The sequence below is a fragment of the Convolutriloba macropyga genome, chromosome 10 (genome assembly GCF_964194025.1).
Source record: "Convolutriloba macropyga chromosome 10, txConMacr16.3, whole genome shotgun sequence".
Classification (NCBI taxonomy): domain Eukaryota; kingdom Metazoa; phylum Xenacoelomorpha; order Acoela; family Convolutidae; genus Convolutriloba; species Convolutriloba macropyga.
Window position 1 is genome coordinate 62,561,349 of NC_134477.1, and position 14,156 is coordinate 62,575,504.

Genomic DNA, 14,156 nt, shown 5'->3' on the forward strand with positions numbered 1-14,156 from the left:
TTTTTAATCCCCTTCTTTTCTCAACTCTTATTGAATTGATAACAGAAGGTGAAAAGTGTATATACTTCAATTCAAATGAAGAATTTTGGCGCAACTGTATAAATAATCCATTATAGTGAAACTGTAAGTGCAGATTGTAAATTAATTCACACTGAAACGTTTTAAGATTTCAAATTATTTCGAGTTCTGCTGGGGGTTAAAAGATTTAGGTTGAAGTGAGCACAAGAAATACAACAGCTTTTGGGTTAAACTATTTAAGCACATGAACTGTTCTTTTTTAGTAAATCCAAGCAATTATCCTACAACTTTAAATTCTTTATCGTTCTATATGACCGATTTAAGTTCTTCGTTGACTTTTTCACCAATGATTTATTATAAGTGACCTAAATTGTTATCTTTTAATTACTCTCAAACGAAGTATGTAGCAATTATATTGGTCCTGTGGTTTTTATGCTATTTTTCGCTTGATCAATTTTCTGACCCTTTTGACTTCTTGTCCTCAAAAATTGGATAAACAGGTAGCGCCCGGACGGAATTAAGTAGCTGAGAAGATCTCAGAGTCTTACTAGTTTCTAAGTATGCAGTTGTTTTTAAAGAAAATTTCATGGTGTGAAGGGCGGTTCTAATCTTGAAAGTTTGATCCCCCCTCAGTCACCCACCCCCCTAAGTCACTACCACTCCCCCAACGGTCCATCCTCCTCCAGCTGGCAATTTGAACCCCCTAGTACAACCCTCCCAACCATGTCCGCCCAGCTCACTACACTCTCCTCCCTAATGCTTGTATTAGTATCCTAAGCGCCAGCTGGCTACTACTGAAGCCAGCCGGTTCTTTGAGAGCAATTCGTACGACGTTAGTCAGTTATGTCAATAATTTAAGGCAGCTGAGTCTTCCTATATGAAACAATTGATTTTAAAATCTACTAACCCAGAGAATTTGTTAATTGCTCTCAAACGAAATTTGTAGAAATTATATTAGATTTGTTGGTATTTTATGCGATTATTCGCTTGACCGATTTTTCGTCTGGCCCATTTGACTTTTCGTCCTCAAAAACGGGATAAACAGGTACTGCACAGCGGGCATTAAGATCTTTTAGAGTCTTTGAACTCACTAGTCTCGAATTATGTGATTCACCAACTGTTTTGGAGACTTATTGCGTGAAGGGCGGTTTAAAAACCAAAAAAATTTAAACATCTGATGACAAAAGCCGTGCATTAGAGTACGTTACTCCAAGAAATTACAAGATATCATGCGCTTGATTTTATGCAGTAGCGAAAGGCTCTCAAAGTATGTGGTTCACAGAAACTGTTTCGGAGACATAATTATGATGAGAAGGGCGGTTCTTAGAGGTTGACCCCCCCCCCCCACACACACACACACACACACAACAACAACAACACCCCCGTGCACCCCCTTCCCACCGTTCCGCTCACCTCACACCCCTTCAATTAAGCTAAAGCTAGCCTCACCAAACCGTAGCTAGCTACTGACGAAGGCAACCACTCGCCGGTTGTTTGAGAGCAATTCGTTCCGACGTTAGTCGGTTATGTTAATAGCTTCGGAGCTGTTATTTGAGCGCAACTATGTTGCATGGCTCTCGTTTATTACAATTAAATGATATTGGGGTGCTGTCTATTTTACGATCTGCCCATACGTTTTGATGAGTTTTGAAGACGAATTGGGGTTGATCTTGGTTGCACCAAAGCAGTGAATTGAGCGAAAAGCGAGGGGTTTTTCCTGAGTAATATTTTGTCACTCCAGTTATAGACTAAAGTGAAAAAACGGTGTTTGCACGAAACTTCGTTTTCTTCATTAATTGCTCTCAAAGGAAGTTTGTAGCAATTATATTAGTCCTGTTGGTCTTTTTTGATGCGATTTTTCGCTTGACCGATTTTTCGTCTGACGCTTTTGACTTTTCGTCCTCAAAAACGGGATAAACGGTAGCGCCCAGCAGGCATTAAGTGCTCTTAGAGACTTTCAGCTCTGTTTCAGCTCAAACTGTTTCGGAGACTTATGTTGTGAAGGGGGGTTCTTAGAGGTTTCTCCGCTTCTGAATAGTATAAAAAGATTGTATAGACATAGAAGCACGTTAAGACCGATGTCTACAGTTGAAAGTTTTTAAGAATTTTTCAGTAAATTTTTGAATTTTTCGCATTGAATTCTTCTCTTTTTGGATCTTTAGTCGGACTTATTACCAAAAATCAGTGCATATGGCAGATTCCATTTGATAATTTTTCACGCATTTAACGCCTCTTTCTAACTTAAGTTATTTTGTAATAGCCTCCGAGCAATAGCTGGGGCTATTATTTGCCTTCTATTGGTTTTTTGGTTTTTTGGTTGACTGAGATCGGTGCGAAGCCAGTTTTATGAGCGGTGAAAATGCAAATGAGCACAAAATAAATAAAAGGAGAGAGAAATAAACACACGCAAAATTAGCGAACTGACACTGATGTATTTCTTTATTTTGATTTGAAAAATCTGTTCGTTGAGTCCTTTGACCGAAACTCTACCATTCCTGTGAAGTGAATTGTTAATGTAGCTGCGAATGATAGCCAAAAAATAAATTTCTACTAATTGGTTACATGAATTTAATACATTTTGATTTGCTGTCTGTACACTCCTGGAATTTTTCAGTAAATTTTTGAACTTTTCGCATTGAATTCTTCTTTTTTTGGATCTTTAGTCCGACTTATTACCAAAAATCAGTGCATATGGCAGATTCCATTTGATAATTTTTCACGCATTTAACGCCTCTTTCTAACTTAAGTTATTTTGTAATAGCCTCCGAGCAATAGCTGGGGCTATTATTTGCCTTCTATTGGTTTTTTGGGTCTTTCCCATTTTAGCCCCCCCCCCCCCTCCAGCTTAGTGGTTAGATAACCTATAGCCGCCCCCCCCCCCCAAATCATAGTAAATATACCATAATGGGAGGGCTATATTTTCATGGGGGGCTATAATGGGAAAGACCCGGTTTTTTAATTTCTCTCGAACGAAATTCGTAGCAATTATTCTAAACGTGTTGGTCTCTTTAATACAATTTTACACCTAACAATTAACCACGTTTACAACCTATCTCGTGTGCTATAAGGGCTCCAGTGGTCTTCCCGAATCGTTCTCATTTCCTGTTAGAACCACCAAGAAATTTCAGTTGGGACTCCCAAAAGCTAAGTAGGTAAAATGCATGAATCCCTTCAATCTGGTGGAAGATATTAGAAAATAAGTGGAAGAAAATGGGAACTTTAGTGCAACGGTGTACCGGGATTTAAAAACCATAAAAGAAATTGAAACACCTGATGACAGAAGCCATGCATTAGAGTACGTTACTTCAAGAAATTACAAGTTATTATGCGCTTGATTTAATACTGTAGCGAAAGGCTTAAACTTATGCATCAAATCATAATGGTTCAGCTTTTGTGTCATCTGAGACCACAATAGCTTGAACCAATCTACTTGCAATCAACCAAGAGTTTATTTACCGACATTACTTTTAAGCAAACATCAATTTGATCAACTAATTACGTTATGTAATTTCAGATTGAGGCATAATGTACAAGAACGGCAGATTGGTTTCTTCAGCTTTATTAGCTGGGGCGACTTTGTGCTTAGCTCTCTTTTCGACTGTTAGCTGTGAAGATGAGACACTCTTTTTCATCAGGGTTCCCTCAATGGTACACCTCATTGACTGTACGCCTCAAAACTGTATGGTAAGTGGCTGATTGAACATTGTCTCTGTCCAAAATTCTACAATGGTCGGAAAAATGCAACAAGAATTTAGCCAAGTACTGACTAACTAGGCTAAACATAAGCAGCTTGGCGTATTTTAAGCAGAAAAAGAAGAAGTTGCTGACTGAGTTCGGTGCGAAGCCAGTTTTATGAGCGGTGAAAATGCAAATGAGCACAAAATAAACAAAAGGAGAGAGAAACAAACACACGCAAAATTAGCGAACTGACACTGATGTATTTCTTTGTTTTGATTTAAAAAAATCTGTTCGTTGAGTCCTTTGACCGAAACTCTACCATTCCTGTGAAGTGAATTGTTAATGTAGCTGCGAATGATAGCCAAAAAATAAATTAAAACTAATTGGTTACATGAATTTAATACATTTTGATTTGCTGTCTGTACACTCCTGGGCTGTCCTGTTACAATAAAAAAAATTGTTCCAACTACTTTGGAATAAAAGTGGTTTAAAAAAGAAACAAAGAAGATGGTAATGTTCCAACCGGTTGCATTCCAACCATATCTAATCTTGAACCGATAAAATCTATTCAATCTAGATGAGTAACTGCAACTGTTTTTTAATAACCGACATTAGCCTCTCAAACGGCTATTTTTTAGGCGCTCTCCTTTTGCAATTCAAAGAATTTGAAATGTATTGGGGCGCTGTCTTAAGATCTGTTCACATATTTGCACGATTTTTGAAGTCAATTTGGAGTAGTGCTTTTGGTCACGCCGACACAAGGGGAATGGGTGCCAAATAAACAAAAAGGAGAGGGAAACACGCGCACGAAATTAGCGAACTGATGTAATTACCCGTTTTTGGCGTTCTTTTGAAAAATTTGTGCGTTGATTCCTTTCATCGAAACTCAACCATTCCGGTGAAGTGAATTGTTGATGTAGCTGCTAATGATAGCCAAAAAAATAAATTTATGCTAATTGGTTACATGAATTTAATACAGTCTGATTTGCTGTCTGTACACCCCAGGGCAGTCCTGTTACAATAAATTAATGGTTACAACAAAATAAGTGACAAAATCAAATAAGTTCTGAAACTTCAACCTGAAGCATAATCGTAGGGAAATAAATTTATTTCATGGTGAACTTTCTTTAAGTCCGTAAAAATCAATCGTATCATTTGACAGTTAAGTTCGATTAGTGCACCAGAACACGTTGTTGTGGAGGAGAGTGATGTAGCTGCAAACGGATTGTAGTTTGTCTTACTTTTTGTAGTTTTTGCTCTTTTTTTAATTCGTGTGCGACAGTTTGAAAGCAAAAGACAGCTTCGTCTCCTAGTTTTTGATTCAATATGAAAAGTGAAAAGATCTTTTTGTGACCGCAAAACCTTTAATTTCTTATAAAAATTGCTGGTGATTGTTGTTAGGCAACCCTAGAGCAGATACGGGAAGTGGCAACCCAAGCAGCCCTGGCTGAATCCCCAACTGTACATTCGCCCTGGGTAGAGGCATTCGGAGTCAGTAAGAAGACGAGACCGAGTGCTGTCTTGGTTGCTGTTTACAGTGAGTATGGTCCCCCGGGTAGCATATTGTTCATAAATTGTTTACATGTCAATGCCTGTTTTTGACAAAAATCTTGTCACTGTTGTCCACTACCACCGTCACTGTTATTGATGCAGTGATTGGTGACCTTAGATACTGTATCTGAATTCCAAGTGTATCTGAGCTTTAGCAAAGTATCAATTAGACCGAAATGAAAGAAATTGATGACACTTAATTGATGATTAATTACAGAAAAGTACCTCACAATATACTAGCTGCAGATTAGATGACAAGCAGAAATTTGCAACTACACTTAATGTGGCTCCTAGCAACGTTTACTAATTAATTTTGAGCACTAAAAAACATAGCCGGAAGAATTACAGAAAGGGCTCGAAGTAGTCTTCGCAGTAGACTTAAAAAATTAGCCTTTCAAATTAATAAATAGTTCATCAGACAGAACGCCTCAGATCAGAGAAAATAAATATATTAATTCAGATAACAAAAATTAGTACTCATTCTAAAAGAATTAGAAAACAACTATTTTTCAGATTGTATCAAAACACGTTAATCTGCCCGTACAAAATTTGGCACGACATATTAAGCTCGCTAACATCTATTTTTTTGACAATAAAATGAGAAACAAGGCGACTCGGTAATTTGCGATCGCACATAAGGTTCCGACCCCGCTCATCCACAATTTTGGCTTGATTGTCTACCAAATGAGGAACAAAGAAAAACCCAAAAATTCAAGTATTTTAAAAAAAATTGGTGTATGAACGAAAAGAAACTCTCCAAAGCAAATAACTCAGTGGAGTAAAAACAAATGATGCATTAGATTGTTGAGATATGCCAATATTAAGAAAGCGAGTCAAGACGAACAGCAAAATCAAACAACAGCAACAACAAAAATTAATTACATCAAAAACTTCATGTCCGTTTTAAAAAACAAAACTTAATAACAAAGTCAAATACCGTCAGATAAAACTGATATTAAATAAAATAACTTGTAATTCACCAGAAAAGATAAGGGAGTAGTCATTAAAAAGGCTTGGTTACAATTAGACAATAAAGAACAAAAAAAGTAAAGTTGTAAAATTCGCTTATTTTTTTAAAAACATTTAATTTCGAAATAATGAAAACCATTAGAAATCACATAAAATATCCCATAGGTGTACAATTACCAATGCTTCCAAAGAAGGAATTAAGAGCTGCCGGTCTTCAATTTTTTACGCGGTTACGAAAAGAACATATAGACAACAAACAAGAAATCAAATAAAACTTGGCTGAAAACGCTTTCGAAACCGTAAAGCCATACTATGGCCATCAAAATGTGTTCAATTGCACTTTCTGCAACCACCGATAATGTATTATGTGACCTCTCATTAATGAAGCCAGTTAACAAGTAGACAAAAATGGAAAACAAAATGAAAAAAAAAAAGTTAATTTTTTTTCGAATAAAAAATATTTCCAAAGACATGAGCGCCATTAATTACAGAATAAAATTTTAATTAGGTTGGTATATTCTTCCAAAAGAAGCACATGAGAATTGCATTTATCCAGAATATATCTTATGTCTACAAAATGAACGTCAAACATGACAAAAATCAAAAATTAATTTACTTTTTTTTTCGTGTCGAAGCCAATAAAGTCAACGAATTCTTTAAAAACCTTAGATTGTGTGACACTAATCCCCTTTTGAAACCTTCCTTTGACAACAATAATGTCATAATTGGCCTGTAATTAACGAGACTAGATAACAACCAGACAATAAAAGGAACAAAACTGCGAAGTTAAAAAGTTTTTTTTTTAATTTGGAAAACAATTGTTTTCAGAGTCATGAAAGCTATCAGCTATCTACTAAAATCAGAATATCGTCTCATCTATTCTTCTATGAAAAGGCAATGAAACCGGGTCATTGTACAGTAAAATTTCATACGACTAAAAAGACAAGTAAAAACGGCAGTTAAGACAATTTAAAAAAATCAATCAAATTTTTCGTGAAAGTAGTGTCGAAGCCGTTAAAATCATAATCTATTTCTTCAAGCATTTTAATAATATCAATTTGCTGTTTTTTGAAAGCCAATATTGTGATATATGAACTGTCAATAAGGTGATAATGTGACAAAACTAGAAAACGTGAAAAATGGGAAAATACCTAAAAATTAAGAAAATTTGAAATCTAGTTGTATCAAATCCAGTAGCCATAACTTAAGGCGTAAAACCGCAACAAATTTGAAATTGATTTCAATAGAAAGAAGAAGAGTTCTTTCATTGCAGACGATAAGCTACAAGTTGACCAAAGAAAGAGAAAAATAGAGGCAAAAGTTCAATAGGTCATTATTTATTTGAAAGTCAAAGCGACCATAAGCTTTCAAGTAATCAACTAGATACGATAATGAGGAGCTAACTAGGAACCCAATTGGAACTATCTTTAGTTAGCTTTTTTTGAAATGTTCTGTTATTTAATTATTGTAGAAGAGATCGAATTTTTGTTTATAACTATTTTTGGATTATACCAGTCCAAGATTGGTCCAAAATTAGCCCTGCTAATGCTGTTTGTTCTTTAAGAACACTTAATTATTCGAATGTTATAGATATTGATTTTTTGTTAGTTAAAAAATTAAAAATAGATGCTGCGTGTTTGATAATCAACGCATAAATTTAGCAAAAAACGGCGAAGTTTTAATTACAGAGCACTCTCAACGGAATTTGAAGTAGAAAAAGCCCCCTTTTGAGTCTACAAAAATTGTATTTGTGGTGTTTGGGTCTGTACTTCCCGTAAGTTTAATCAAAATGGACTAAAGAAACTTATTTCTTGCTGTTTTTGAAGAAAGTCTTAATTTTGAAATATTTAGCCAGAATTTTTGACACAAAAAAAATAAAAATAGCCTACAATATTCTGATTTTTTTGTTTTTACAAATAAAAATCAACAACACTTTTAAAAAAATTAACAAATTTTAGCAAAATTGGCGAATTTTTTTTCAAAAATTCCGGAAAAAGTGAATAAAATCTCGCCGGAATTCACACTATTTTCTCAAAATTTAAATTTCGATAACTCACTGTAAAAAAAAAACGAAAATTAAAAAAATCTTTTTAATTCCAAATTCTACGCCGGACAAGCTTTCTAATGATACCATTCTCAACTCTCTACGATGAATATATCAATCGGTCAAAATTGACTGAACAAAAAAACCGTTTGAGTATATAGTTCCTTCCCCCTCAAGAGGGGTCGGAACAATAAAATTTTATCCAATTACTCAATTTTCTGTCAAATTCCATTAAAGAAGCAACTTCGTACCAAAAAACTTTATTCAATTTGCGGTTGACAGTGCCTATAAGCAATAGGTTTCAAATCAGTTACTAATAGATTCAATTAAGCAGTGCTATGGGCCAAAAATTGCAACAATATTTTCAAAAACCTCAAAATAGTTGAAAACCTACTAGTTAGCACTAAATATCCTTGATGTACCGAAAAGCTTCAAAACGCTATCAAATCATTGAAATTTGTTACTAGAGTCTACTACAACCTCTTAGACTCACTAGGAATTTTAAAACAAAAAAGAAAACAGCTTTAACAGCGGGTACGTGAGTACAAAATTTCACTCGCCTAACCACATTTTTTCTTTTATTTTTTGCTCTTTTTCAATAGAAGGAATGAACAAGATAACCCTTCTTTCTTTTCTCCGCGCTTCGAATTTAATCACGGAAACAACTTTTTCAAACTTTATTCTCTCCCGGAATTTCCGGGTTATTGCTCGCTCACTTCCTTGACCCTACCTGCAGCCCAACTGAACAAAAACATTAGGCAGACAAATTTATTTTGTGCATTTCAAAAAGATATGAAACATAAACAACAAACAATTCGAATAAAATACGGCAAAAATTTAATTCCTGAAAACATTTAAGAAGTGGAAGTTAACATAACCCTCATTTGTGTTAACACAGATTGTATCGAAATTTTCAGTTTTACATATAGTTTCTCCCCCACTATTGGGGTCGGGACAGTAACACAGCCTAAATAATGTTCCAAACCTTCTAATGATCAATATGAATAAAATTAATGGTTTGCAACTTGCCCTTGATGCCAACCTTGTTATGTTCCAAAATTAAATCGCGCCAGCGTGCGATTGTTGACCAGTAGTTGCATACTTGTTTGATGGTTTGCTTACTTCCAGATTGTCGTGGCCTATGTGCTGTGTAAAAACAACAGCAGCTTTAAGAGAACTTACACTCTATGTCGAGTTGTCCTTGCATTGCAAAATCTTCAAACTAAGATTTGAAAGAGGCAAAATTTTTAGATGCATTGGAAAAGCAGTTCTTTTAATTTATGCTGAAGAAATTCCGCTTTTTATCTATGAAAAATATGACTATCGATCAAAATTTTGCAATCCTGACAAATTTTAAACTCCGTCCTTTTTGCTGATAGTTATAATACGCACGAGTACGTGAAATTTATATTTAGCACAAAATTTTGATGAAATTGGGGATGATACGGTAAAATTGGTATAAGTTGTGGACCAAAACAATTTTTTTTTGAATTTTTCCCTTTTGCGTCTAGTTCTTGTAAATGAAATCTCAGACCAAAGATTAATGACGCTCGTGCTCTGCATGAAAAAGAGCACACCCTGAGTTAAAAGCCGAATTTTAATTCAAACAACGGCCTCGAAAATGTAAGGGTTAATCAGGCTACAACTGTCTGGTTTTTTTAACAAATGTTAGCCAAAGACTAGTTAACAGAAATAAAAAAAGTTATAGTAGAGCAATAATAATATAATAATAATGATAATAATAATAAGCTTATAGATTATAAAACAAAATAAACAAAAACCCCTAAGAAGTACGAGGAATCAGAATTTTTTGAAACCATTTTTCTGTATTTCCAGCAAAATGAAATATGCCATTGTTTTTAGACAAATTAGTCAATAACTGTTTTTACCGCATAAAGCTTTAGAGTAGAAAGTTTTTAATTGCTCTCAAACAAAGATTGTAGCAATTATATTAGTCCTGTTGGTCTTTTTTTAATGCGATTTTTTGCTTGACCAATTTTTCGTCTGACCCATTTGACTTTTCGTCCTCAAAAACGGGATAAACAGGTACTGCCCAGTGGGCTTAAGTTCTCTTAGATGCTTTCAGCTCACTAGTATCCAAGTATGCGATTCACAGAAACTGTTTTGATGACTTATATTTATGGTGTGAAGGGCGGTTGTTAAAGGTTGACTCCCACCCACCCACCCCACTTCACCCCCCCCCCCCCTCGTTTCACTCGTGCACCACTTCTGCGCTCACCTCAAGCACCCTTCAGTTAAACTAAAGCTAGCCTCACTAAACCGTGGCTAGCTACTGACGAATCCATCCACTCGCCGGTCGTTTGAGAGCAATTCGCTCCGACGTTAGTCGCTTATGTTAAAATTTGTTGAACTTTTTCGGGTAGTTTAATCAAAATAGTTAAATTTGCAGCGAAAGCTTTTTGATGTACTTTAGACCTGTTTTCATTTTCACAGTCGTAATCGCTTAAAATAAAAGATACGTTTGCAATCAAACATAGTAACTTCGATTGATCAATATGATTTTCGAAAAGATTCTGAATTTCATCTTGAGTATAACGTAGTCACTATACAAATGTAATCTCATAAAAATACCGGTTGTAATTTTCTGGCTCATAAAATAAACATACCAAGTGTTAGTGTTGAATGATAAAATGAGCCTCAATTATTCTGCGAGAAATGAGAAGTTAGAAAAATCTCAACAGTCAATTCAGTTTTTCATTAGTATTTAAATAATACTAATTTTTTATCTCTCCCTCCGTAAAAGATATCGGACGGCCAAAATTTGGCTTAAAAAAAGTAGGGCTCGTATAAAGTTCGTGTCCCCCATTTCATGAAGGGTTGGAACTATAGAACGTTAATTGGTAGTACGGAAAATTCTAAGATAACGGAATGGAGTTAATAATGATGTTTCCAGGTGAAACTTCAGATTACTTGACATACCCGACCAGTTCCTCTCTCAGAATTCCTCTAGAACCCCTCTCCTCAACTTCCCTCACCACTTCTGTCCTAACTGATGAATCCATCCGACTGTGGGAAGTGGACGCAGACAATGACGACGTGGAAGCACAATTGCACCAAATAGAAGATCACGAGAATGTTCTAGTCCTGGGATTGCAACTGACACCTGGTACGAATTTTCTTTAATTGGAATGGTACTGGTTTTTTTTAATGCTCGGAGACGAACTTGGTCCTCAATTATGGAAGTAACTGCTTTAAAGATAGCAACTCAGTTGGCACCAGTTTTGCTCAGAACATACTAGTTACGTAATGAGGGTGCACAATTGGCTCATTTAAGAGGCGAGTAAATCCGTTTATTCCATTTTGCAATCTTATTACATGGGAGAGAGACCATTTCTAATCGGATATTGCTTGCGTTTTTATCTTTTCCGCCTGTGAGCTATTATTGCCATATAGGGCAAATTACAATGTTGCGTATATGTTTCATGTAAGTGAAATCCACGCCATTTTAGTTTATTACATTCCATTATTAATTGCTTTTGAACAAAGTTCATAGCAATTATTGTAAACGTGTTGGTCTTTTTTAAGCTTTTCTTCTAGAACATTCTTTGACTTCTCAAGTAACTTTTTCTCGCTTTCGTTTTTCATTTTTGAGTGCGCTCTATTGCTCTCACTCCGAAGTAAAGTTTGTTGCTAATATAAAATGGTTGCAGCAAACCAACAATAAGGGAAGGATGGCCCAGAGAGAAGTGCATTTGGTTAGGGATCGGGAAGTAAACGGTTCGAACCCCGGCGTGGTGAAATAATTTTCCACCCGCCTGTCGTTCGCGAGCAATTCTTCCGACATTAGTCGGTTTATGTTCTTAAGTTGTTGATGATGAAACTTAAGAAAGATGTGTCTGGTAGGAACTTGGTCGCACAACTTTATCAACAATTCGTCGTTTTAGAAGCGCACCGTGTGAGAAGACAGGCAAATGAGTCGGACAATTCTGCAGCACAAGGACCTCCGGACAACATCTACAACTTCGGCAAGGAGGGATCGGCTGCCTCTTTCGAGTTCGGAATCTGGTTCGCCATCCTGTTTGCAATCTCCGTCTTCTTCATTTGCATTGTGCTGATGCAGATTGACGAGGGAGATGACTCAATCATATACAAGACCACCTCCGCCAAGATGGGAAAACGAGATTAAACATAAAACAGGCCCTGACCAAAGTGTTGAACAGAATTTGAACTGAAATTGAATTGAAGTGAAGTTTATTGTGAGGCTGTAGAAGCTTCATCAGAGTAAGACAAGATTAACATCAAAATTTTTCCCATGAAGCTTTTCTTGTCAACTGAAATTGGAGAGAAGTTTTTGTGAGGCTTGAGAAGATTTATCAGAACACGACAAGATTTGTTACATCAGTTTTACCGGTGGCCCTAATTGAAATATATCAATCTTCAGGATACGTTGCTATTTATCAATCGTTCTATACCCCCAAAGTTGGTTAAAAAAAACTTTTACCAAGTTCTTTAGGGGAGTTTTCAGGCAATCACATCAAAAATTAACGCGATGAAATTCAGAATTATATGCTATTAAATTAATCACGTTTTTTAAGCAGTTTTGAATTGTAATGATTTGTGGAAGCTACTGAGTTGTTAATTATACTGCCAGTTGTGTATATTTCGGCTATATTATAATCCTCAAAATTCTCAATTGTAAGAGCGTCTCTTATTGTCGAAGATAGTCAAGAAATCTATTCAAGTTGTAGCTAATCTTATGGATATGTAAACAAATATAGATTGAATGCTGAATATTTAATTTTTTATAGATGTACAGTTTTGATGCGGAATTAGATGATGCCTGTTTTGAGTACTATTCATTAGCTATATGAATATCATTTGATAATTAATCAGTTTTCACGAATTTTGAAATTAGTAAGACCAATTTTTTTTGGTCCAATTGAAAAAAGAAGAGCACGCTGTTGTAGATATAAATTAGTCGAAAAAGAAGAAATTAGTTGGTTAAATCTCTGATTTAAATGGCAATCTGCTGAATTCGTAAACAATTGAGTAAGAGGCACCAATTTGATAAGAGGCCCACGTTTGATGGAACTTTGACACACTCGAATGTTTATACAGAATCCGAGCACAATTTTATTGAATTTAGGAACTGAGCCGGCTATTATAGAGGGTGTATCTTTGTTTCGTTCAAACAATTTGAACTGTATTCGTACACTTTTTTTACGACTCGAGTATTGGTGGTGCGCCTTTTTTATCGACAATTGTTAGGAGTGTATTTAAAACATGATGTAAAAGTCGATGAAATACTCATGTGAAAAAACGCATGTGAAAACAAAGTGTTTAGGTCAAACGGCTGAACGAATTGAAGAGCATAGAGAAGAGACAGCATTTTTCTGTTCATGCCGCGTTTTTGACAGAGTGCGAGAAAAGTAGGTGCAAAATATTTTCGCGAAGCAGGCGAAAATTTTCAATCAAGTGCGGCTTTTTCGCAGCCGTTTTTCTTTTTTTTCTTAGGTAAAATGTTTTTCAAACTATATTAACAAGTGATTGTACGCGTGGGAGCTATTTTGACAGTGTCAATCATATATCAGATTTTATGCAATTTTCAGCTATTTTTGTATCGATTTTTAAGTCGATTTGTAAGTAGTTGATAAAACGGGGGTTGCAGCCACCAGCCCAATTTGTCTCTTCCCCCTCATGCTAGCCGCATTCAGGGAAATGAGCCAAATTGTACTTGTAACTGTAACCCCCGTTTTATCCACTACTATATTCATAATCAAAAATAAAAATTAAGCAAAAATAAGCCCCAACGCACACACTTGCGCACGCATGCTCACCGCACACTGCGCACACCCTCCCTACTCAGAATTATGCGCTCTATGCGCTTAAGGCTAAAAATAGTGCTAAATAATATAGATATATTTGGCTAATAATT

At 35.6% G+C, this 14,156-nt stretch overlaps 1 protein-coding gene across 1 annotated transcript; it reads left to right on the forward strand.

The window, feature by feature from the left end:
- The first annotated feature begins 3,495 nt into the window (after positions 1-3,495).
- LOC142348798 (uncharacterized) lies at positions 3,496-13,110 on the forward strand. Its single transcript, XM_075400300.1, has 4 exons — positions 3,496-3,702; positions 5,098-5,233; positions 11,175-11,387; positions 12,166-13,110. Exons 1-4 carry the CDS (start codon positions 3,544-3,546, stop codon positions 12,405-12,407), a joined length of 750 nt encoding a protein of 249 aa, XP_075256415.1. The 5' UTR covers positions 3,496-3,543; the 3' UTR covers positions 12,408-13,110.
- The last annotated feature ends 1,046 nt before the right edge of the window (positions 13,111-14,156 follow it).